General features: G+C 38.7%; 2 protein-coding genes across 8 annotated transcripts; both read right to left on the reverse strand.

Annotated features, from left to right (window-relative positions):
• Positions 1-2,088: 2,088 nt before the first annotated feature.
• vegfd (vascular endothelial growth factor D) lies at positions 2,089-10,243 on the reverse strand. The gene is made up of 8 exons (XM_082538898.1): positions 9,287-10,243; positions 6,164-6,368; positions 5,964-6,084; positions 4,574-4,643; positions 4,314-4,441; positions 4,113-4,225; positions 3,087-3,252; positions 2,089-2,358 (listed from the first exon to the last, which is right to left on the reverse strand). The coding sequence occupies exons 1-8, from the start codon at positions 9,398-9,400 to the stop codon at positions 2,340-2,342; spliced, it is 936 nt and encodes a 311-aa protein (XP_082395024.1). The 5' UTR covers positions 9,401-10,243; the 3' UTR covers positions 2,089-2,339.
• Positions 10,244-10,690: 447 nt separating this feature from the next.
• Positions 10,691-25,576, reverse strand: pir (pirin). 7 transcript variants are annotated; one of them, XM_082528144.1, is made up of 11 exons: positions 25,290-25,576; positions 24,139-24,257; positions 23,963-24,055; positions 22,401-22,481; positions 16,768-16,974; positions 15,209-15,293; positions 14,432-14,476; positions 12,972-13,054; positions 12,465-12,531; positions 12,181-12,331; positions 10,691-12,031 (listed from the first exon to the last, which is right to left on the reverse strand). In XM_082528144.1, exons 1-10 carry the CDS (start codon positions 25,408-25,410, stop codon positions 12,213-12,215), a joined length of 1,020 nt encoding a protein of 339 aa, XP_082384270.1. In that variant the 5' UTR covers positions 25,411-25,576; the 3' UTR covers positions 10,691-12,031; positions 12,181-12,212. The 7 variants fall into 7 exon arrangements, with proteins under 7 accessions (XP_082384270.1, XP_082384274.1, XP_082384275.1 ...); XM_082528148.1 differs by having other exon boundaries at positions 24,139-24,235; positions 25,290-25,377; XM_082528149.1 differs by lacking the exon at positions 25,290-25,576 and adding an exon at positions 25,179-25,266 and having other exon boundaries at positions 24,139-24,235.
• Positions 25,577-26,134: the final 558 nt, after the last annotated feature.

Here is a 26,134-nt window from a genome sequence, read left to right on the forward strand (position 1 = left end):
AGTTTTGCTGGAAAACTGAATATGGAACAAGCAAAGCTTAATACTAAACAATATATAGTAGGCCAGCTGCGGGCCAAATTTGGCCCGCGGGCCAGAGTTTGACACCTATGCTGTAGAGTAATTTAACATGTTCGCCAGGTACCAAGAAGAACCAGGACCAGGAAGTCTTCATTCAGTGGGTATTATCATGTTAAATTCTCCTGCTTGGGACATTTTTATGCTGAAGTCAAATATTTTGTTCATCACTTCATGCAGCTTATTGAAATCTCCATAGCTGACAATGCAAGAGTACTCTTTCCAGTAGAAAAGGGGATATCTTATCTTTAAAATCAGTATGACTCACTTACCTCCTTAAAACATGCCGCATCTTTCACAGTTAATCGCACTAATTAAAGAATAAATTCACCATCAATGGCTCTGTGCACCAAAGTGTTCCTTGAATTTTCTCTATCTGATGGGATTAAATACAATGTAATATGAGCAGCAGATCATAAAACCTCAAAAGATCTGCAAACAGCCAAACAGGGCACAGCACTGCTTAAATGAAATGACTACTGGATTACACGCTATTGCTCTGTGCTTGACAGAATCTGCAGATTTTAATAAGGTGGGAAACACCTGCTTTTTATCAGGGCTGGGTGAAGCACAGCTCCCAGTTTTAGCACTAGCAGGTGTCTTTGAATCTGTACGTCTGCTGCCACTGACGTTCCTGGGAATATTGCTTTCTTTTTTTCAGTTGCAGTTTTCTTTTTTAAGCCTGACCTTTGTGTTTATATTCAACTACTGCTCAGAAGCTTGTCTTTCTTATGAATGTGCATTTTGCTGTTGGTGGCAGGTCCATATACATCCAGCATTCTGCTTTGATGTCTTGAATTTAATCGATATATTTACACGAGTTATTGGCAAATGAATAGCATCAAGGACTTGAACTCATGGAGCAGCAGACTTGGCTGTCAGAGGAGTATAACCAAGGGCTCATTCAAAAATGCATTTGCAAAAACATAAACTCCTGATATAATCCTCACTGTATGATGTCAAACTGGCAAGCTATGTTATAGCAGTGGTTCCCAAACCTTTTTTGCTAGGCCCCCCACGTCCTCCAACCACACACACCCATATTTTGTTTTCAAACTCCATTGCAGTTTATTCCACACCTCAAACCTTTTGTAAACAATTAAAAAAATAAAAGTTAACTGCAATAGAGTACAGGTTGCAATTAAATAAACCACTACCTTTTTTGAAAAAGCAGAAAAACAAACATCTTTAATTATTTTACGTATAGTTGTTTTTGTTTTGTTTTGACTGTGTAAGAATATTCAACATTGTTATCAATATATTTTTCAAAAAATGTCTCTCTGTGCAAAATGGGTTTAAAAACAACTGTGGGATACTGTTTGTCTGTGATTTGAACCGAGCGAACAAATATTGGCAGGATCAGTGTTTTGCCAAGGTGGATCCGGTTTACTCCACCTCCATTACAGACAATTAGACGTGGAAGTAGTGATGCTTTTGGGAACCACTGTGTTATAGCAGTTAAGAGAAGGGCTTTTGAACTCACAGGCCAAACATATTCATGTGCGTTTAAGTTTGAAACTTCTTGGGTCATCATGCAGGGGCCCTGCATTTCATTAATTACAGGGTTCAGCAGTCACAATTTACATTTCCCACACTATATGACAAATGCTTTCTGTTTTATTTTACAGATTAATACATGGCTATGCTGACATTAAAACAAAAAATTAACACAAAATATTTTTTTAATTAATTATTTTTGACTGAATATTTAAAAATATTTAAAAACATGAACTAAAGTCAAAGGAACAAGATAGTCGGGATTTAAACATGCATCTGAAATAACAACCCTTGACTCAGTGGGTGTTGCTGACTGTATGACTGCATTTTTTAAGAGTGACATGTTTAAAAAACATTTCAAATAGATATCTAAGACAAGCTGAGGTTGTCTTATTTCGCTGGGGCAACTTGTAATTCCTGGTTATATCAGTCTTTATTTTCAATAGGGAAAATTAACCAGTACCTAAAAGGAACAAAACACTTTTTAGTTACTTATGAAACAGTCCAAACATTAAGTTCAAATTATAAAAATAGTCTTTTAATATAAACTATTCAGTGCATAAAACAAATGTACAAATCTTCAATTTTACACATTGATTAAAACAAAATTAAGCATGTTAAACATCAATTAACATGGTCATGTGAGCTAATATAATTAGTTAAAGTGATCTGCATAAATAGGACTGTAAATAAATTATAAGTCTTTTTTCTCTGCCTCCAAACATCCTTGGAGGGAAGGTCGTTGTAGTTTATTCCACAGTGGACGTCTACTTGGGCCATCTGCATCTGTGAAGACAAGAGGAGTCGTTTAGTTCACGCCTCCTTCACCCTGCATGAACCTGCACTCAGCAGGAGTGGATGTTGACATTCATCCTGCATAAATAGCTGCTAGGAATAACATTTTACTTTATACAGCATCTCTCTTGTGTTTTAGTCATCTTCATCTCAAAATTTCTGTATTTTCTGTTTGGAGACTGGCTTGTTATATGTGTAATGATACTTTCCATTGCAGATTAGTATATCTGAAAAACCCATCATTAGTCAGACAAGCCTTGGAGACATGTGCCATTTGCTGTGGCACATCATTTCAGCTCAAACAAACTCTCACCCATCTTTGCCCATACTGGGCTAATCACTGTGGCAGTGATAAAGATGGCTGCTGCCGATGTGAATCTGCTCGCTTGCTGGAAAATGGGGGGATACTTTTTGCTGAACAGAAGCATTTTGGTTAGCGGTAAGTACATTCGCCCTCAAGGTTTTCTGTAAGCAATTCCCAATAAGATCTAATCAAACGGGCCATTTTAAACCAAACCATAATCATTCCCCAAACCAATTATTTTTATTGCCTGAACCCAAGGAAACTGTGACTGAAATGTAAAATTATTATCCAATGAAGCTTTCTGGGAGGCTAAATTCTCCCATGAGTGCCTGTTGATAACTTCCCTTATAGATAAAACCTGAACAGAGATGTCCCAGACTAATTTGCATACTGTTAAGGTCCCTCCCTGGTCTACCTGCATGATGCCTCGTCAAAGCGTTGATGCTTGTGGGCACAGATAGAGGAGTTCACTTGACAGCGATGGGAGGTTCTTGACTGGAGTGTTGGCTCAGTTCTAGGAAGACAGTCACAGCGTTCCACGTCTATCTCACAATCTGGCATCCACGAACTGAGCGGAAGCTCTAAGAAAGACAAAATAATGAGGTAATTTTAGAGCACAAGCAAAGTACGACACAATTAGCTGAATCACTGTATTGTCACAGGGTTATACTTTGATAATCACCTTGCTGAAAAATGAATTTACAACTTTGATTTAAAAAACTGGAATTATGTGTAAAATGTAAATAAAATCTTAATAATAAATAACCCAGATTTTACTCACAAAAGAGCACAGAAAATATATCAAATATTTAAACTGAGTTTAAAAATGAGTTATTTTAAGAAAATATTAGCTAATCCATCCGGATTGTTATCAGTGCTCATTTCAAAAGCCTCCATCTCTGCTGGTGTATCTGTGCATTAGTGCCTCAGGAATTGTCAGTTTGCACATCTGAAATGTACTTTTAAGATCCACATATGCTCCCATTGACATCATTCCTCTCCCAAATATCCATCAGCTGAACTCATCACTTTAATGACCTTTGCAGATTGTTGTTAAAAGAAGAGTGGACGCTAAACAGACATGGTTGCATTCCCATTTTTTTGTGATGTGCTACTGCATCAATTTCAAAATAATTTAAACTTTTTATGTATTTATGTATTTTATGTATGTTTAAAAGTTGTTCTCAGTTTAAACATTTGATAGGTTGTCTGTGCTGTGAAAATATGGGTTTGGAAAATTTGCAAATCATCACATTCTGCCTTTATTTGCATTTTACAGTGTCCCAAGTTTTTTAGATTCGATGTTGAAGTACTAGTTCACACAAACAGAGAATTAGACCTTGTAAGGTGGGATCTCATGCCAGTCCCGTCTGTTGCTCACAGCCACACATTTGATCCTAACAATGGAACTATTTGAAACGACAGGAACATGTTTGCATACCCGGTGTACTGGAAGGGTAAGGTATGCATCTTTCAGACGAACAGTCCCAAATGAATCCACTGGCACACAGTCTCTTGGAGTCCTCTGCCTGTGACAGCTGGCCCAAAGCACAGCTGCAAACAAACAAAATCACTTGAAAAAGAGGAAAACAAAAGATCAAACAGATTCAGCTGAGAGACACGAGTGGGGTTTGAGACTCACCCATTGCCCCTGTGAGGTTGAGCGTTCCGTCGTATTATTGCAGGCTCCAAACACTTGCACTCTGTATGGTTCGCAACTTTTACTAGCACAGGTTCTGGTACAAACTTGAATGGGATTACACTGAGGACCTAATAATATAAAAATACACACACATAATCACAAATATGCAGGTTTCACTGACTGACTGATGACAAATCGTGGTGTAATTAAAGGATAACTGAAAAGAAAATCTCTTAGTCTTCTGAGATGTGATCACTTACAGTTTTATTGACATATTCAGTAGTTGTGTTTCTGCAGGTGACACCCTCTTGATTGCAGCAGCCACTACATCTGTCAGCAGCAGCAAAACAAGTAAAGTGAAATGTATGCACCTCCAAGTACGCGGACTGAGCACCTATCATTTTTCTTGTTTGAAGATAGTTCTTCATGTCTAAATGATCATAAAATATAACAGGTATGGAGGACCAAAACTGCCAAAATGAAATGGATGTGCTAGTAAATGCATCAGAACATCAGCAATGTTCTTGGAGAAACAACTGTTGGTGTCCATCAGTCTGGGAAAGTTTATACAGCCATTTCCAAACAATCTGACGTCTGCCATTCTACAGCTAGAAAGATTATTCGCAAGTGGAAAACATTCAAGATTGTTGCCAATCCTTCCAGGAGTGGATGTCTCAGGACACTGAGTCCGAGGTCAGTTACTGTAAGGCACGGAGGCATTTTTGCATTTAAAAAGGTGGTATTCAGAATACAGTTAATTGTTGAAATAAATGGATTACATGGCGGTCTTTTCCTGTTTCATAAGGCTATGCTGTTGAGGTAGGTTAGCAGGGCATAGCCTTATGAATTGTTTTTCCTCCAAAACAATAAGTTCAGTTAGAGCAGTCTTTCAACGCCTCTCTCTCTGTCTCTTGCTAGCAAAGCTGACCCAGATAACAAAGTAAAGCTAGTTGTCAGCTACGAGCCCGACACAGTACCCAACGTATTAGCCAGAGGTGCCTTTACTATGGTTCGGAGCCGCGGACCTGTTTTATATACGCGCCAAATAGTTTTCTATACGAGATCGCTGCAAACAGTGCAGGCTTACCTAATGTCCACCTACTGTTACTCATTTTATATTAAGATTTAAAAATGTAGTTGGTATTGTTAAGGCGAATAACCTTCAGTAATAGTAATAAATCACACAGCAAGAGTACATTCATGTAGTTGTAAAATACTAATATAATGATAATATATTAAGTAATCCAAAGTATTCAGAATACTTTACTCTCATTAAGTAACGTACCAGAATACGTTACAAAATACATTTTGGGCCATGTATTCTGTAATCTGTAGTGGAATACATTTTAAAAGTAACTTTCCCAACACTGTCTCTGTATAGAGATTTGAATGTGAAGCGATCTGTCCAACATCTAAAAGTTGGATCAAAAAGGGTTATGCAACAGGACAATGATCGCAAGCACAACTCTATAACAGAAAGGATGAAAAAGAAAAGTGTTGCAGTCAAAGACCAGGCCTTAACCTGATTGAAATGCTATGATGAGAACTACACAAGTCCTGTGAAAACCTTTCAGTTTTTTCAGTGTATACGGTGATGATCCCTTTTGTTATTGGTGTCATTTCTGGATTCATGCTCCATCTTAAACAAACCTGTGGACAGACACACAAGGTGGCTTGAAGAACACTGAGTGGTCGGTGCCCAGCTCCTTAGCCACGTCAACACAGGTTTCCCTGGGCATGCACTGTGTACGCTGCCACTCTTCGTCTATGGCTTAATAGGAAAAATGCAATGTTTCAATGCAAATAAAACATAAAGCCTTGCACATTACACGAAATATGTAGATATCAACCTGTAAGAATCTCCAAGCTGTAGGATTCAGCAGCAAAGCGCGTGGAACGGTGTGACCCCACTGAGAGAGGAGAAGTGAGGGTCTCTGGCTGCTGTAGTCTAAGTCGACACTTCCACAGTTTCCAGTCAGGAAAGTCTGCGAGTCGTAGCAGCTCATCCAGGCTCGAGGACGACCGCACCTTCCTTTCCCACTGTTGGATTACTTGCTGCAATGACAGACATTCTATTTGAGATCTTTGGTTGTTTTGGGATGGAGGTTTTAAATCGATCCAATACTGGGCATTTATATAGCTTAAATAGGTACACTAGATCTATTAGGAGGAGCGCACAAGTATGATTAGAGCCACCTCAGTGATAAATGGAATTTCTTATTCAGCAAGTTTAATTAAGACACCATGCTTTAAAAGATAAAATACAGGTAGCTCCTTAATTTTGTTTTTATTTATTTATTTATTTAATTTTTCTCATTTTTGCCTCACTAGCGCCACAAATGTGTTTGAAGTGCAGACCTGGAGCATCAGTTTAAGGGGTTTGACAAAAGTTTTGGAGTAACTGCTTGAGGCTTACAACCATTTTTAGAGGCTCAAAACGAAAGTACTAGAATTTAAGGATTGAGTTTAATACTTGGATGAAAATCCTTTGCAGTCAATGAATGCTTTAAGACTGGACCCTGTGAACATCATCATGTGCTGCATTAGGTCTTTACTGAAGCCACCTTCAGTTTCTCCCTGTTTTGGGGTCTTTCTGCCTTCAGTTTTGACTTTCCTAACTGCCAACCAGATGGTTGACTAGGCCACTGAAGAAAATCCAATTTTCCCATTATCCTTAGTTAATCTTGGTTTCATCTGTCTAAAGAATTTTGTTTCTACCAGAACTGATCAGGCTCTTGTAGATGTTTTAAGGCAAATTGTGTATTTAATGTTCTTGAATGTGACCAGTGGTTTGCATCACATTGTATTCACACTGCAGTTACATTTATGAGTCTATTGATTGTGGACTTTTTTCCTATTCAAGTAACTTCAAGGTAAACTTCAAGGTTAACCTTGGGTTTTTTGTACTACAAAGGTAGCTCAGTGTTAGACACCATGGTAATTTATGCTGCAAATCTAGATTAGAGATCAACAGGTATGGATTATTCAGTCACCAGATACTGATTCGGTTTTTCAGAGAATGCTGATACTACAGCTGATCTCTGTGCATGAATAGTAGGAGGGTCTACAGTAATTCATTAGTGTCAAATGTCTGTGTTTCCCTGGTGATCGGTAAGAAACATATATTAGATGAAAGTTACCAACTTGGTTTTTTCCCTCTGTTTGCAAACAATTTTACAACAACTAATGTTGTTCTACTAGAAGAAATCTATTATCTTAAACAGAGCACCTATTTGCAACCTACTTGCTGAATTTATACGAAATGCATATGTAGACTAAGCCGACATTTGAATTTTATTTTTATAATTTATTCTGTACTCCAACACTAAGCCTGCCGCGGAAAAAAAATTGATCTGTCTTTCAATTTCATTTAATGAAATACTTTCTTTTAATCCACTAGACAAAGTCAGTCAATTATTCAGTTATGTTTTAGCCTCTTAAAATTGGGAACTATTCATAAAAATGTCTGTTAATTAGGAACGTTTTGTAAAATTCCTTGAATTAAAGGTGACAGTCTGCACATCTTGATTCTTTGATGTAAAATCCCCTGTAGTGGTATACGGGTGCAAAACTGCAACAAAAATGAATCTTTGCCAATAAATTATAGGAGTAACTTAATTCTTTTCACTTCATGTTTGGCAAAGTTTCATACTTTCAACTTCCGACATCTTGACAGTCACATGGGGGTATAAGCAACTTTTAGTGAACAATGAAGGATTTCCTGGGAAAATCCCATATGCTGATCATTAGCATGTTAGCCGTTTCACCGTTAGCATTCTACAAAAACACTGCCTATCCTGTATGCACATCCTTCGAGAGCTGCTAGTGTGGCGTCAGACGCACTGGGTTAAAAAACAACCAAATGGAGCATAAAACTAAATTCAGTAACAGCTGCCACAGAATACTTGCTTGTTACATTTCCCTGCCTCTGAAGACTGCTTAAAGTTTCCTAACTGTGCTTCCTGTAAGCGGTTTCCTTGTTAACCATTTAAGCCCATGTTGGCCAACATGCATATGCCAGACTTACATGAACACTTTTTTTGTTTGGAACTCCATAAACAGCTGTGACTCAAAACCAAAACGCTGTACGTCATGCCACCGCAGAAGTGATGATGTTGACAGAATAAATTGAAAATACAATGAATAAGACATGTGAGTAACCTTTTATCAAACACAACCAAGTTTTTTTCTCACTCCTCGTAAATCCTGTAAAGGATTACAATTTTTAGCGCTCTGTTGTTGTGTTGACATGCTAAAATAGAGTAAAACACTAAAGAGCAGAGGATGTGAACTACCCAAGCAGGAGAAAGGAGAGAGTTGAGTTAAAATTTTGGAATTCCCCAGTCCCATTTTTTGTGGGGTGTAAGTCAAAGCGTGACACCAGATGGTAGGTCTATAACAGGGGTGGCGGCACGGCAGGATGGATGGTCACGGGCTCCACAGTGCTCGGTTTATTTCCTCTGGACGGCTATATGGATCGAAACCCTCTGATGGGATCAGAGTGTTACAAAAGAGGAGGGTGGGGCAGGTTTGCTTCTACTTAAATGTGAAAGACGTCAACAAAAAAACGGGAAGGGACAGAGAAGGAAGATGGGAACCTAAAAGAGGCTGAATTTTTTGGTGTGGAAATGACTAGTGATGAAGGAAATTATGTAAAAAAAAGAAAGAGTTAAATTATTTTAAAAAAATCCCTCAAATGTAACTACCATGTTAGCTGCACATTTACAATTGTGGTTTCAGCTGCAAATAAACATGTTCACATGTGAATTTAATGGGATCGCAGTAACTGTGGCAGTATAAGTTTGTAAGGCAAAAACAAGGACGAAAGAAGGAAAGAAGCAGCAAAAAAAAAAAATGAAATGGCTCACTTCAATCAGCTGAAGTTACAGATCAACTTGCACTTTTTCTCACAGACGTTTTACATGTTTTCATAGTTTAGACAGAACATAAACGTACAAACGAGCCGCACTCACCCTGTTTGCTTCCTCCCTGTGTGCGCTGTGGCCCACATGTATCCAGCTGAGCTCCACCACTAGAGTCACCAAGCAAGAAATTCTCCACAGAGTCCGTTTCATCTTCATCATCATCCTTTGACGTTCTTTCTGAGGAAGCAATATGATCTTGGTTCCTTATGCTGCTGGCAGAGAGCACTTAGAGCTGGCTGCCTCTCTGACTCGGTTTCCCAGACCAGCTGAGTCCTTCAGACCACACACAAACACAAAGTCCTCTCAGACCAGGTATGTCCAAAACAAACTCTTGGTCTTACAGACAAAAACTAGTGTGCGTGAGCCAGGCGTAACCTGTCACGGCCACCCAGACACCCTCAAGCCAAATGGAGAAAGGGGGTGTTTAAAACAAGCACCTCTTCCTGTTGAAGCTTTAATAAGAAGTTGAGACGTCCAGTTAAGTGCTGAGGCTATTACAAGTTAAACCTTGCAAATTGCCTCAGACAAAAAGAAAATGAAGGTTATCCTGAAGACTTCTTATCAACACACTCTGTTTTAGATTCAAGGCCGATGATATGCTTAAAGGCCTGTGGCTGGATAAACTAAACAAAAACCTCTGTGTTCAGACTTCTAGGTTCCTTGTAACTGCTATGTTACAGTATCCGTATTGAAAATTCTCCACTATCTGTCTTCATTTCTTCCTGCTGTGGTGTTTCGATGCCTCTTGAGTTCCAGGAGGCTTGAATGCCTGTCTTTCCTTCACTGCTGCCGGTCTTGCAGCCTCAAAGTGCAGCTTTTTATGTTCCTCGTGTTCCCGTTTTCCCTTTTTTAATGTCCGTCTGTCAAGTGATCAAGTCCCCTGCCTGTTAAATCCCCCTACCAATGTCCTTTCTTCTGAAGCTGCCAAACCACACACAGCCAAAGAGCAACACCATGTGTTTTAAATGTGATCCAGACCGCTATAACATGTAAGGGGAAACAAGATGCCGGCACCACCCCTGTCTCACAGACACCACACCCACACACCCCTCCAAGCCCATTTGTCTTTGAATGTAATCCACTAGCAACATGTGTGCTGTGAGGACATATAAATAAAATCAATTATTTGTATGACTATGGATTGCTTTGAAGACTTTCATGTGGTTTATTAGGTTTTAACTGGGCACAAACCAGTACATTTAAAGAATCTCACTTTACTTTTGTTAAATTATTCCCTTATAAAAGCAGTGATCCTAAGACAAGAGCACATGCTAAGCGTCCCCCAAATTATCATGTTATATTATGCTAAAACTTTTATTTGTGATGTTGAGAGAGATGAGAAGGCAGAGCAAACTGGGAATTGAAATTGTGTTTAGATGTTTGTGGAAAATGAACCTCAGACGCTGGCTGAGAAGAGACAGCAAGAAGGGGAGAGAAGTAGGAGCACAAGGCTTGCAATAATGTACATTTTATTTAACATAGAAACTTTTATTGTGGTTAAATTTGGACAGAAATGCTGACAAACCAGTAAAATAACACGGATGATTCTTATAGTGGTCATTGATCAAACCTTAAATCTTTCACTTTCATTTCCGGCACCAAAGAAAGCACGAGTACATCTGAGAAGAGCATTTACACATGGCATCTAGTCTATTAATCTGCTATGACTATGCAGAAGTCACCACTCATGTCTTTATATTTTGCCAGGAAAATGGGAAATAGGTGCAACAATTTACTGAAACATATTTATACATACATGGAAATACAGTATAAGGCAAATCTAACAAGTTTGAAGGTCAATTTGTGCTTTAAAGCTTTCCAAAGATGGATCAAATGAAAGGTCAGATACATCTCTAAGCTCCTGTGTCAGGTTTTTCTCCTATTTCTTAGAACATTGACTTTCTGATACCACTCATTTCCTGTAGATAATTTGCCCAGTTTCTGCAGTTTGTTTCAAGGACACACTGCACATCATGCTGATACCTCTTCGGAAATCACCTTGCTGGTACATAATTACTAATTTCTGTCTGTCAAACTATGTTTTCTTTGGCATTTTTCAGAGATTCAGCTACAAAAATGGGAATAAATTGTGTGTTTTTGTGAGAGGCTGCTAGTAACAAAGTGCCAATTTAAAATAGGTTCTTTGTTAAGTTGCCTGTTATGTGTAACAACAACACTGGCTTATCTCTTGAATGATTAATTGGTCAGTATTAAATGGCTTTACAAAAAATAAAACAGTCAAGGAAGTCTGGAGAATTGTTGGTTCAGACTTTGGAAGCAAAATATAAAGAAATGAGGTGTGGCTCAAGACTTTTGCACAGTGCTGTAACTCTCACATAAATGATAATGATTGCCCCCCGATTGAAACAGCTCCACAGGTTGTTTGTGCAAACAGCAACCCTTTGAAACACTTGACAGTGACCTGTAGTGGCCATAATAACTCTGGGAGTGTTATAGAGTTACTCTCAGTTGAGTGAGGAGGTCAGGGTAGTCTATCCATTTCCTGTTTCAAACTGATAGCCAGTGTCTCTTCTTACCATGGCCACTGCATTACTGTAACCTTAACTTCATGTTAAATGATTCAAACCCTGCTACTTTGTACCAAAACACAACGAAGTTCTTACAAGCATATTTCCTGCTGTGGTCATTTCATGTAACAAGTTTAATTTAATCACACATAAATCAAAGATTAATAAATAAAAACAAGTTCTCAAAAACTAAACTTTTCCCATCTTTATATGATTATCCCAAACTAAAACCACCTTATGTTTTTTCTGTAGTAACAAATGTTTTCTGTGCATTGGAGTCACACTGGGTTAAATATGTACACTTGGGTTTTAAGGGGTATTTATTATTTTCTTCTTTTTTTTGGGTTGTATGGAAGCCCCAAACGCAATTTCATTGTTCTTGACAATGACAATAAATAAATAAATACTAAATACTAAAATACTAAAAGAGTGTCAGGATATGGTGGTCAAACAGAATCCCTGATCTTGGATCTCCAGTTTGGAGCCCTCTCAAAGCCATTTCTGCCATTCTGGTAGTCTCTGAAAGCTTCTCTGATCTCGTCCTCTGTGGTCATGACAAATGGACCTGAACAGCAGACACAACACGAGTGTTACATCACAGCTGTGTTACATCAACTATACCCTAAAAACACAAAGCATCTTTTTTTGTCTGTCAGTGACTTTGTGCCGGCATGGAGGAAAGGACACCAATGACTAACCGTGTTGTACCACAGGCTCGTTGATTGGTTGTCCAGCGATCAGCACAAAATGGGAAACCTCGGAGCCCTAAGGAAAAAAACACAAGAAGAAATGAAGTAATATTTGTTTGAATTTAAAGTGGACAGACTAACGTTTTTCACAATTCAAAGTCAGTAGCTCCCCGCTTAGAGATAGGGACTAAAGACATGTTCACCATTTGGTAAATGGACTGGTGCTTTAATAGCACTTTTACTACAAGTCTCATTTACAAGGCACTTTATTCTAAAGCTTTAAGTGCTTTCTACCAATCACACTGCATGAGGAAAGATCTAGGGTTCAGCACCTTGCATCTTGACAGTTCACACTAAAAACACCTCACAAAGGCAGAAAAATCACCACTAGAGCTTCTTCGCAAGCTCCTTTGACTACGATGACCTGGATGACTGAGAACCTTCACAGACACCACTAGATGACATGGGGGTGGAAAATTCCCATAGCATACTACTGGTGAAAGACATTTTTCTAACCTTGTTTTCAAATTTGACACAGTCTCCATCCCCAAACACCACAGTGTGATGAGGCTCCACCTGCTGCTGCTCCTCATCTGGGCCTTGAAAAGAAAGGGAAGTCCAATATTCCAGGCATGATATTTGTGAGCGAGTAAAAGCAAAGCACAAGTTCAGCTGCGTGATATTTGTATCTTTTACCGTGCTGCAAAACAATTCAATGTGATGATCTCACGTTTTATACTGACATCAGTTTATATATTTTTGCTTTGAGTAAAGGTATTCATACTTGTTTTAAGATGCCTTAAATGATCTCAAACATATTATAAGTTTGACATATTGATAATGATAATAATAATATTTGTTAAATTCTTCATTTATATTTCTAAATGTGACAGTTTCCCAGCATTTTGCCACATTAATCCCATTTTTTCTTATGACGAATGAAACTGAGTACACATTTCATCCATAGAATTGTACTTCGCCATAAATCATGTACAGAGCAACACAAAATACAAATATAAGTGATTAAGTTTGTGGCTTGTGAGTCGAAATAAGCATCATTAGCAACAAAGAGTAAATTTGCCACCTCCATGTTTCAGCCATTTACACTTTCAACCTGCTTGAGCAGTTTGTTCGCAACACCAACACTAAATGCTGAGAAACACAGCCAATCCCACTTGTGTTGGATTCATTCATCAAAGCCAGCTGGTGCTGATTTGGGAGGACTGCCTGTAGAGTTAGAGACTTTAAAATCAAATAACTTCTTTAATCTTAGAACTCATTTTCATCCTCTCGTGTCATCAAACATCTGCTCGAAATTACAGCCAGTCTGAGAGACCCTGCAGTGTAACAATGGAGCAACTGAATCATAATGAAGGATATTAAAAGGGAAATTCTGACAGAACACAACAGGTTTCAACAAACTAACAAAGCCTCTGAAAATGAGTTCATTCTCTGAGAGAGTTTGTTCGCATGTGAGGGGAATTCCCTGATCACACCATGCTGTTCAATAAGCATGAAACAATATAGTTCACAGACCAAACAGGAATACTGATGCAGCATAAGAAGCCAAGCAGTGAGATGGTGGTATTTTACACACAGGTGCACTATTATATTTCCAGAGATGCTGGATCACCTGCAGTGATCTAGTCTAAAGAGATCATAGCTGAGTGACAGTCGATATCCATCAAGCTGAAAGGAAGATGCAGCTGGACTGAGATCACACACATTTTTGTAACGTTGATAAGGCCCCAGGACGAGCGAGGAGGGAAACCAGTGCACAAATCCAAACAGAGCACTACCCTCGAAAGGCTGTCTGCCTGCCAGCAAGCTCACACAAAAATGACCAGATCAACTTTCAGAAGAATTCAGGTGGAGCACAACCAATCTCCTTACATTAATCTGAGCTGTTAAACAATAAGAAACAATAAAATAGGTATTAGGAAAGTAATAATTAGTCAAATAAAGAAGAAACTTACCAACATGAGTGGATCCTGATAGTGTGTAGATGAACGTGGTCCAACCTGTCAAGCACAGAAACATCATATCTTAAGTACAGGCGTAATAACAAAATAGGTCAATTGTTTTAAAAGACAATTCACCTCCACCTGAATTTATTGTGTTTTTGGACATTTGTAGGCATCGGAAAAAAGGTTGTTGACACTGACATAAATTTAATTTAATTCACAACTTCTCAGTTTTAACATTTGACAGGTCATTTATGTTTTAATGAAATAAAGCCTTATAATTATTTGCAGATGCATTTTGCTATTTACATTTTGTGCTGTGATCTAGGATTTGTATTTATTTATTTATTTATTGGAAAAAGGAACATATGAAAATTTGAAGATTATAGAATACCAAGTCTCAAAGTGGTATCATGGATAGAAACAAGAGGCTTTATTAACCATGGATTCAACCTAATTTTTATTCTAAAAAGTCTTATTTTAAAAGCCAAACATTTGTTTGGAGTTTGTTTTACTGTTGCTTTAGAAAAAAGTAGTTTGAAACACTTCTTATATCCAGAAGCATTAGTCATTGTTCTGTCTCTTTTACAAATATGCCAATATTCAACACAGCCTGTGGAGAACACAGTCCCCTCCTGGCAACAACACTGGAGAACCAATAGTTCAGTAACAGACGGCGTCATTCCCAGAGTGACCACAAGATGTTTATGTAAGCATCATCAAAGACATGATTAAGAATTTTATTATTATCAACTCATGTTAGAGAAACTAGTTTCTAATTTTTCCTACCTTGAGGGACAGGCTGCACATGCGTGGCCTCTGCCTGCAATTTGAAGTCCAGGTATAACGTCGGAGTTCTCGTGTAGATCTTGGACTAAACAAAAGAAAAAGGAAACAGAAAAAGAAAACAAGAGAGAGCAAGACAGCAACAAGGAGAGTTACACAGTTATTCTTTTGTTTGAAGATATAAAATATTTGAGTATATTTGAGTAATTGTTAAACAGTTATTATATTTGCGAGTATTGCACCGGTACGTGTTACATAGGTGCCTGGTGGAGTGCGATGTGGAGTCAGCTATGGTAAATTAAGACTAGTCTTAGTCTTAATTTACCATAGCTGACTAGTGCTTTGACATAAATGCATTAAGATAAGGAAAAAGTCTCCTTCAAATGTGAATGTCATCACATTCATGTAGTACTTTGTTTATTTATGTCTTACTTTGAGGGACTCAGTAACAGTCATAGGCTACATTTTTTCCACTTTGGTCTCTTTATTTTTGTTCCAGATGTGTATTGTGACATGGTTGCTGTCCCAAGAAGGCTGTACTGTAAACAGCAATTAAAAGTGTATTGTGAAAACATTTACAAAGTGTGGGAATAAAACTGGGCACAATTAAATTTAAACTAACTTGCCGGTTTAAAAAAATAGATACGATGGCAGGAGACCAAAGTGATGAGCTTAACCAATAAATGTAATGTTGGTGTCATTTGAGGCTTTTAATGCTTTCTTTGAACTGTTCTTTTTACACAGCACACATCAGAGGATTTAATGTTACCAGCAGTAACCTTGTTCATCACACACACACACACACACACACACACACACACACACACACACACGTATATCACAAGCAGCAAACTGTTTCCAAGTCCTTTTACTATGGCCTTGGGAACTTTGATCATTTCTCACTATACAATCCCTCACTGTACAAGTGTGTAATATATTGTATTATTTAATTTCGTTTGTTTAGTTACTTTTCTTACTGTCGTGAGGAACACTGACAACATAATGTCTTCTGGTATTAATAAAACATTCTGATTGTCGGTATATTAGAGTCCACATACATGGATGAACACAAACACATACTTCAAACAACTAGTTGGATCAATTTCCTTCACTTTCAGTCTTACATTTAACCTAAAATGTGTCAATAGTGCCCACTTCCTTAAACAACCTCCACATCAACTTCCACCGATGTTCACAAAAGTATTAGAACAAGCACAAAGGCAAACCACAACTAACTAACAAGTCAACCCTCACAGCGCCGAACAATCTGCTTCTTATTTGTAGTTTCCTCTTTTCAGACACTCACTCTGGTCAAACAGTGCAGTAACAGGCTCCTTCCCCTATCCTAGATGCACACACACACCCACATACTGTTTGTAGGCTTTTCCTTTTTGCCTCAAGCATCCAGCAAATGAGCAATCATCATGAGATCAGCAGCTAACAGGAAACTAAACACCATGCCCAGTTTTAGGGTGGTAGTCTGATAGACTTGGTAGGACAAAGGTTTTAGTGACATCAGATCCCTGCAGATGAATTACAAAAACAAACACACATGCACACACCTTTGCTCCTAAAGCTTCTCCAGATATCACAGTGACTGCAACTCCTCCCTGGCTGGGTTTGGGGATATCTGAGCCTTTAAGCTCCTGGTACGCAGGTTCCACCATCTTTTCTTGCCTTGACAGGTTAACCCACAACTGTAAGCCCACTACCGGCTCCTCTGACATGGGCATCTCAGCATGGACCACCCCCCGTCCTGCAGTCATCCACTGGTGGACAAGGAGAAATAATTCACATGTACAAAAGACACACTCACAAATGATGTGCAAGCATGTGTATGATAGGACTAATGAAAAGAATTACAGTTTATTATTGTCTGTTTGAATTTTGTGTTTGGATTAGAGGTGGGCTGGATACTATTTGCATTTCAATGGTTTGGTGTAGGGCCTAACACGTGTGGATGGTGGTGATCAGCGACTGATTCATCACTTTGGAAAAAACAGCTTTGAAAAGCTGACAGTGGATGTTGAAATTTTGTACAGACATAAATCTCCCTGAGAGGATGTGTTGAAACCTTGGTGATCCCCTCATTTTTGGTCTGGTGTCACCAGTATGCCAATGTGTGTTTTTTAGATAGAAGAGTGTGTATGTACACAAATAATGAAATATAACTTAAACTAAGTGCAACTATATTTATTGGGTTCTTCTAGGCGGGTGTCCTGTAATACTGTTTGACAGCCACCTAAACAAAAAAAAAACCCCAAAAAAACACCCACACAGCACAGCCCAGAAGGAACTAGAACCACTGATAGACTTTGAAAAAAATTGCAAATTTAGATTGGGAGTCTCTCCTCATCTCCTTTAGAAATTTGAGCTCACAACCTTGTTTAACTATATCTGCCCACTTAACATTTATCTAAGAGTGTTCATCATGCAGGTTTTTATTTATCAGTTACTTGATGTAAACTGGAAAATTAAAAATGTATAAATGTAGCAGAAAATTAGTACAAACCCTTAGGAAATCCCAGAGAATAAAATTTGAAAATTAATAATAATAATATCTGTTATCATTAAATAGGTATGAAATATCTGTAACTTAGAACAAAGCTTCTGGTTTGGATTTAAAAAATGAGTCACCATCTAAAATCATTACGACGCTCCATCGTATCTGAACTTAACCCAAGAACATTCTCAAACATTTTCTTTGCTGATCGCTTCTTCACCTCTTCCTCTAATGAAAACCTGCTTTCATCTACATAGTCTAGATTTTCAGTTAGGACAGGCAGGCGTCTGTTTGAGCATCTGCAGCTCCCACAAGAGCCAACTGAGGGTGCACGGGGTGGGTTAGAACAAATCCAGCTGAACGGACTAAACCTCTGCTGCACACTGAAGCTGAGTCAGTGGGCTGTGTTTGTGTGAATATTGCTTTACTACTTTAAAACAGAGGAAACATCCCAGAGGCCACAATATCCAATTAGTGTGAGTGCACAACATTGTAATGCATATGTAATGAGTTTTGTGAGGATTCATATGCTCTCATAAACTTAAGTCTTGTTCTACTGTTGAAGCCTTACTGCATAGGTGTCAAACTCTGGCCCGCGGGCCAAATTTGGCCCGCAGCCTAATTACATTTGGCCCGCGAAGCCATACCAAATTACTATTAGAGCTGGCCTACTGGTATTATACAGCTAATATATATATTGTTTAGTATTAAGCTTTGCTTGTTCCATATTCAGTTTTCCAGCAAAACTTATTTGAGTCCATAAGAAAAGAGTCATTCTTATATCTGGAGGAAGTTTTTTTTTCAATAAATATTATTGTTAGCCCGCGACTTTGTTCCAGTTTTGAATTTTGGCCCACTGTGTATTTGAGTTTGACACCCCTGCCTTACTGAATCCAAATATGAGGCTATAGTCAATAGAGGCTTAGCGCAAACACTGGATATACTGGGAAACAGCTGTGCTTGGTTCAAAATCCACATATCAGTGCCAACTGGCAGCCTCTGGGACTGGAAAATTAAGCCACTGTGGGAGTGAAAAAAAAAAAGAACAGCTACCTGAATGACCACTTGAGGCTGTCTTGAAGAGTGAATGAATCCATAAAATCTCCAGATTTATAAGGGCTATATCCAAGTTTGGTTTTGGTCTCTAAAACTAATTTCCCTTTTTATGACAACTATAGAGTGTTGATTTGTTAGCACTCTTGTTTAAATTGTGATAAAAATATTGAACTTACCAAATGGAGTCAGCTAAAGTCTTAGTTGTCTCTCAAAACTTCGGCATTGCTAATTCAAATGGCTGAAATATACCACGTTTGGCATTGGTGGAACATTTTAGTTGAATCATCGGAATTTTAGTATTTTCTTTGACTGTTGCACTAAGTAGTTGGTATGTACGGTGGCTGGGAAGTGCAAAGCGCAAGAAATTAAAAATCCGTAACAAATTAAAAATCCACAACAAATTAAAAATCCGCAACAAATTAAAAAACGGCAACAAATTAAAAAACGGCAACAAATTAAAAAACCGCAACAAATTAAAAAACTGCAACAAATTAAAAATCCACAACAAATTAAAAATCCACAACAAATTAAAAAAAACGCAACAAATTAAAAATCCGCAACAAATTAAAAAACCACAACAAATTAAAAATCCTTGACGGAAAGGGATTGTCTGAAATACCGGAAGTGACACAACGATTAGCCTAATAGGGCTTTTGGAGAGTGATGTCACGAGAGGGGGTGTGGCCAGGATTTTTGGTTGAGGCGCCATGTTTCTGGGCCGAACAAAGCGCTAGTGAAAGAGGAGCGAAAGTACACGGATAACCCCAGCTATGGTTCGTACTTGCTGTGCGGTCGGTTGTAAAGTTAGATCGCACGACCGGCAAGGGAATAAGGTTGAAAATGGTTTATCTTTTCATTCTTTCCCCACCTGGAAGCAACATGAGGCAGCTCATGTATCGGATGTTACCAAAAGAAGGCGTCTAGTCTGGATAGCAGCTGTGAGATGAGCTGATATCCAGTTCTCTTCCATCTCCAAATATCTGTTGGTGTGCTCCAGACATTTTCATTCCGGTAAGTTATGGATATGTTCATATCACTCTTTATCCAGTCTTTTAAGTCTGACATCACTAGCCGTGTCTTGGTCAAACTCCGCTGCAGGTCCATAAATCACACGATCACTGTGGCATCACTGAGTGTTGAAAAACTGTCTAAAGTCTTTCATCTGTAATAAAATGATCAGCGTTCTGCTCTACCATGTGTAACAATTGAGTTTATCACCCAGGCATCCATGAAAACGAAATTAGCAGGAAGTTAGCTCGCTAGATTCCATCTAAATACAATATAGCATGTCCTAACTGAGGGATTTTGGAAACAAATTCTATACAGCACAAGACTTAAGAATATTTAACAGGAGCAAGTTTCATTTTTCCCTGGTTTTACTACCACACTGTTCACCAAAACGGCAGCAAACCTTTACTGTCTTATCCAGAAGGGTCACCTCTTCACCCTCACATGGAAGAAGTAATCTGATTGGCATGGTGGTATGTTTGAAGCAGGTCCCTTGTGTAGCGCTGGAACCCAGTCACGATGTTTCATCTATTTCATTGGCTGGTTTGCTGCAATAATGCCAAATTAGCAAGTCTATAAATAGAACGTAGTTCTGCAAAATCACTCATTAGGATGTTTTTTTTTTCTAATTTGCTATGACCTCAGAGTGCATCGAAAAGAAAACTAATAGGCTATCTGGTCTTTAAGTGACGGTGTGACAAATCCTGCTTCCAGGCCTAAAGTAGTCTGCGTTTAATATGGGTTTTGTGTTGTTAACATGTTTAAAGTTTTGTATTGTCTTCTATTTAATCTCAAAAAACTCCTAAAAACAGTAAGTGATCACTGTTGGCCTCCCTCTGCTTCTATCACCACTAATCATTTGAAAGCTCAGTTTTTAAAACCTTACGATGTAGCTACAGCCCAGCCCATGCAGCAGTATATGAATGACTAATCCTATTCATCCTTGTGGATGGATTATCTCAGTTGTTCTCCTGGCTGAAGTTTGGTCCGTTTACAGCATCCTGCCATGAGATTACATTTGTTCCTGACCACCGAGAATCCTCACGATAACTTTTATCAAGTGGAAAAAGTTAGAGTGTTTATATATTGCTCACATAGCTGTGTCGCTAGCCGTCACGTAGCACATCATTATACGCCAGCTAGCCAAACTTCAGTAACCCTACAAACGTCACTGCTGTTTAGTTTTCTGTCTTCATTTATGTTGGAAGTGATAACAGAGCTGTACGTTTGAATTTGTTTCCAAAATCCCTCAGTTAGGACATGCTATATTGTATTTAGATGGAATCTAGCGAGCTAACTTCCAGCTAATTTCGTTTTCATGGATGCCTGGATGATAAACTCAATTGTTACACATGGTAGAGCAGAACGCTGATCATTTTATTACAGATGAAAGACTTTAGATAGTTTTTCAACACTCCGTGATGCCACAGTGATCGTGTGATTTATGGACCTGCAGCGGAGTTTGACCAAGACACGGCTAGTGATGTCAGACTTAAAAGACCGGATAAAGAGTGATATGAACATATCCATAACTTACCGGAATGAAAATGTCTGGAGCACACCAACAGATATTTGGAGATGGAAGAGAACTGGATATCAGCTCGTCTCACAGCTGCTATCCAGACTAGACGCCTTCTTTTGGTAACATCCGATACATGAGCTGCCTCATGTTGCTTCCAGGTGGGGAAAGAATGAAAAGATAAACCATTTTCAACCTTATTCCCTTGCCGGTCGTGCGATCTAACTTTACAACCGACCGCACAGCAAGTACGAACCATAGCTGGGGTTATCCGTGTACTTTCGCTCCTCTTTCACTAGCGCTTTGTTCGGCCCAGAAACATGGCGCCTCAACCAAAAATCCTGGCCACACCCCCTCTCGCGACATCACTCTCCAAAAGCCCTATTAGGCTAATCGTTGTGTCACTTCCGGTATTTCAGACAATCCCTTTCCGTCAAGGATTTTTAATTTGTTGCGTTTTTTTAATTTGTTGCGTTTTTTTAATTTGTTGTGAATTTTTAATTTGTTGTGGATTTTTAATTTGTTGCGGTTTTTTAATTTGTTGCGTTTTTTTTAAATTTTTTGTGGATTTTTAATTTGTTGCGGATTTTTAATTTGTTGCGTTTTTTTTAATTTGTTGTGGATTTTTAATTTGTTGTGGATTTTTATTTGTTGTGGATTTTTAATTTGTTGCCGTTTTTTAAATTTGTTGTGGATTTTTAATTTGTTGTGGTTTTTTAATTTGTTGCGGATTTTTTATTTGTTGCCGTTTTTTAATTTGTTGCGCTTTGCACTTCCCAGCCACCGTAGGTATGTCATATATGGAGGTACCTTGCTAGCCAAGCTTAGCTGGTAACTTATGAACTCTGGCTAACTTTCTAGTCGAAGTCAGTTACAAAAACGCGGCATAAAAATTAAAGGGTGACATCATGATGGCTCTTTCCATCTTTTATGTACAGTGTATGATTTGTTGAACAAGGTCTGAGTTTTTAGCTCAGAGGGAATACTCCTGCCAGTGCAGAACTCCTTATTTGAAACTTTGACCTTGTTTAATATGAGCATCCACCACTTTAACAGTATACTGTATACATATGAAAAATCATTAGAGGTCCCCTTGTAGAAAGCCATACTTGCAGATCTCCAGATTTCAGTCGTCCTGAATGGCCGCAAAAGTCTTCATGCGCTATGCTCCCCTCTAAAAGATATGTTACCTGAAAGACACATATAAACAGCATAATCACCCATTATCAGTATTTAGTCACAGTTAAAATTGAAAAAAGGCATGATTAGAGTTTTTCCCTTTTATGGCACCTTTACTAAACAGGTTTTGGCAAAATCCTTTATAAAACATAAAAAAATTTTTCATTAACTCTACCATTGTTTTATTTGCTTCATTAACACAAAAAGGCTTGTTTTCACTTATTTTTAAGCAGGAACTTTTAAAAATATGGACTTTTTTTCAGAGTGGTCAGAGTAGACAGGAAGAGAAGTACTGACAGTAAGGTCAAAAGCTCAAAGGTGAACATCTGTGTAAGAGAGGAACGCTTGGGCTCCCGCAGTGAACTGCATGCGATCTGTCTCCACAGCTGTGTGATTTCAAAAGTCATGTAAGTGTGTACAAACACACCTGCTGAAAGGCATGCTGGGAGTGAAGCCTAGTCCTGTCCACCCACACCAGGAGATTTAAGTCGCATCTGCCAAATCAAATAAAGTTGGGGGAAGTCCGGCAATCTAAGGACAACGTCTGGGTTTTCAAGACTATGAAGACACAAGTCAAGCCTGCCACACTTCATTGATTCATAGCTATGGTAGCAGCTTTGCTGATGTTTTGTGTAAATTGTGATATCCATTCTAGAAAGAGCTTTGGCTACTTCATATTTAATTTGTGTGATCCATAAAACGATTAATGAGTAAAATGCAAAAGGTGAAGACAACATCACCTTTTAGAAAATAATTTGCTTTAAAAAAAATCACATTTAGACCTTCAAGCTTCTAAATGTGGATCACAAATTCAGTAAAAAAATATGCACAAATATTTGGCATTTATTTTAAAATAACCTCTCCCACAAAAGTAAAGTTGCTCCACTAATAGCTGGGGCATTTGGTCATTTCAAAATAGGGGATTTTTTTTTTCTTCATTTGATTCTTTGCACGTTTCCTTGCAAAGCATTCTGGGTAAAAGGTGAGTTTATGCAAACTTTACAGTGGCATGAAATATTAGTGTTTTTTCTACCTTGGACTTTATCTATGTTTTAAAAAGGTCAATCAACCTGAAATAATGTTTGTATAAATGAAGGTGGTACATTTATCTCCTGGGCCTTGTCCTAATGTCACCATCTAGTGACAAAAGGAGGAATTTCACCTGCTGGTGATGTACTAGTTAAACTGTGTGACAACGTTTAGTTGAAAGGTTGACAACTGCAGTACTTTCACGTTGTACATTCATACGCTGCTTTGCAACCTGTTGCAGATTTTGATTTTAAAAATGCAAATTTTAAATCTTTTCTTTTTTTGTCTATTAAGTGTTGTAAAACACTGAAAGAATTCTCATAATTTTCTAAAGGAAAAATACAAAACTGATTGCTCCCCCCCCCAAACAGAAAGACCAAACGCAGGAAGGAAGAGCAGCAAATTCCCAAACTTGAGAATCTGGAACTTGTAAATCTTTGGTCACACACTCACACAGCCTCACCGTCTCAAATCCTCTGTGAGGATGGTCTGGAAATCCCGCTGGCTTGCTCACTCTAAACTCATCCAGCATCAAAAAAGGATCCAGGTTCCTCAGCTGGAAATAAAATATGCAGCATATGTTTGAGGAGTGCTGTTGAGTGCATTTTCAGCAAGCAGCATGACAGCTGAAGAGCGTACCTCCTTTCTCCCAATGCTCCTGCGGACCCGAGCGCCGAGCCCCTCTTCCTGTTCCACACTCAGAACTGTCTTTTGCACTCTCCTCACATTCATCGTTCTGGGGAAGATTTCGGTAGTCACTACAACGTATACAACATATACATAAACATTCAAAACAATGATATAAAACAATACATAACATACCTCAGCATTCACTAAAAAAAGGATAATAATAAGAAGAAAATCTTTATTTTACCCGTGACATGCCTTTTTTATTTGTTGATTTGCTACTTGTAATAACTTTTGTGAATAATTTTCATTTTATATCTATTACTCAGATTTCAACTCTCCATCTTTATTAAAGCACTTCCTTACTCTTAAAATGCACCAGTGTAAGTTTCAGTTCGCCTTTCTTTTCTAAAAAAAAATATCTGTATTTATTGACTGTAGTGTCTCAAATGACTTAGAAGTCTCAAAGTAAAAAAACGTTTTTAATAGATTATTAATTATTTCATCCTTTAGAAAAAACCTCAACTCTGCTGTAGGCGACTATTCTGAAATAAAATACTGTAAAATAGCAAGATATGACAAAATAGCCCCTATTTCATTCCCCGATTTTTAAACACTTGATTGGGCGAACTGGAGGATCTCAGCTGATCTGGCGCCACTGCGAAAAGCTCATAGAGTCTGACGGCAGTGATCAGCTGATCGGTCAGCTGATCATCAGTTCTCGCTGTCGGCTCGGTCCTGTAACTTTCGCTGTATTCATTTGATACTTCTTCAGACCTTGTTAGGCCTACGCCGTCTCTTTTCGCTCCCGGCTCTGTTGTGTGATCACTTCCTGAAACGATGTCCGTTGATGATTTGAAGCCGATTTGCAGGCTGGTCTGGTGATCACGTGACCAGCAGTCCCTTGTTTTCTGTTCAGTGAACAACTTTAACAACACTGCGTCATTTTCTAGGAAATAAAGGCGCACCGTACTGCATTACCTGCCATGAAAACCCCTTTCGGCAATGTTTAAATGCGACTGGAGAATGACGTTTACAGAAAAAAAGCATACCACGGTAAAGAACAAGCCCGTTCTCACTCTGTGTAGAAGCACTAGCCGTCTACTTCTTTTTAGAGGCTATATCCAGCTCATACAAGCTTGTTAGCTTGTAGTTACACTCACCTGCCGGACAGGAGCGAGTTTTTTTCTGGAACTTCACCTGCTCAGATTGCAGCCTACTATAACAAGCCAGGGGCGGAAGCGGGTGTATGTTTGTGTTTTGGGCGGAGGGATGACTAATCATTTTTCAGCCTTATGATTAAATGCCGCAACGGTTGTGTCCCTAGGCGCAGGTATTTGCCCACTGCGGGCACACGGGGCGCGGTTTTCAACCTCTTTAAACCGTTTCTATCGCCCCCTGCCATCTGGCTGCAGTATAGGTCACAAGCCACAATCATTGCTTCAAACCTGCTCTCCTGCAGTCCTCAAAAATCCCAACAGCAGGTGGTTGAGCAGTTTCGTGAAATATACTGAAGTATCGACTCCTCCCATAGCAGATATTTATGTTCAAGAATCGATTCTCATATTAACATATCAATATTTTAGTAATCTGGGCAAATTTGGATTTTATCAGTAACATGAACAAAATAGAAAGTAATTAGGAATGGTAGGAACTACTTCTTCCCCCCCCCTGTCGTCGTGATACGCAAAATACGGCTGTATAAATGGAGCCGTATAAATTTATACAGACTCACGCGTGTTCGCTTATTTAGTTAGTCTTAAGTGGAGTCGTGTAAACAGCCAATATACAGTCTGTGACATGTGCGGCAACACCACAAACCTTATCAAACACAAAAAAGTAAATTATAATACAGAATATGATGATAAATTTATGATGGACAGGCGCTGCTAGCGCGAGACAGACATCGCTCGCGCTCGCTTTGTTGCAGGCAGGCACGAGTACAGAGGGAGAACGTGGAGCTGTTGGCGGACGTGTAGCAGGTGACGATTTGTCACCTAGTGTAAAA

Source organism: Aulonocara stuartgranti, assembly GCF_965226115.1.
Source record: "Aulonocara stuartgranti genome assembly, chromosome: 1".
NCBI classification, from domain to species: Eukaryota; Metazoa; Chordata; class Actinopteri; order Cichliformes; family Cichlidae; genus Aulonocara; species Aulonocara stuartgranti.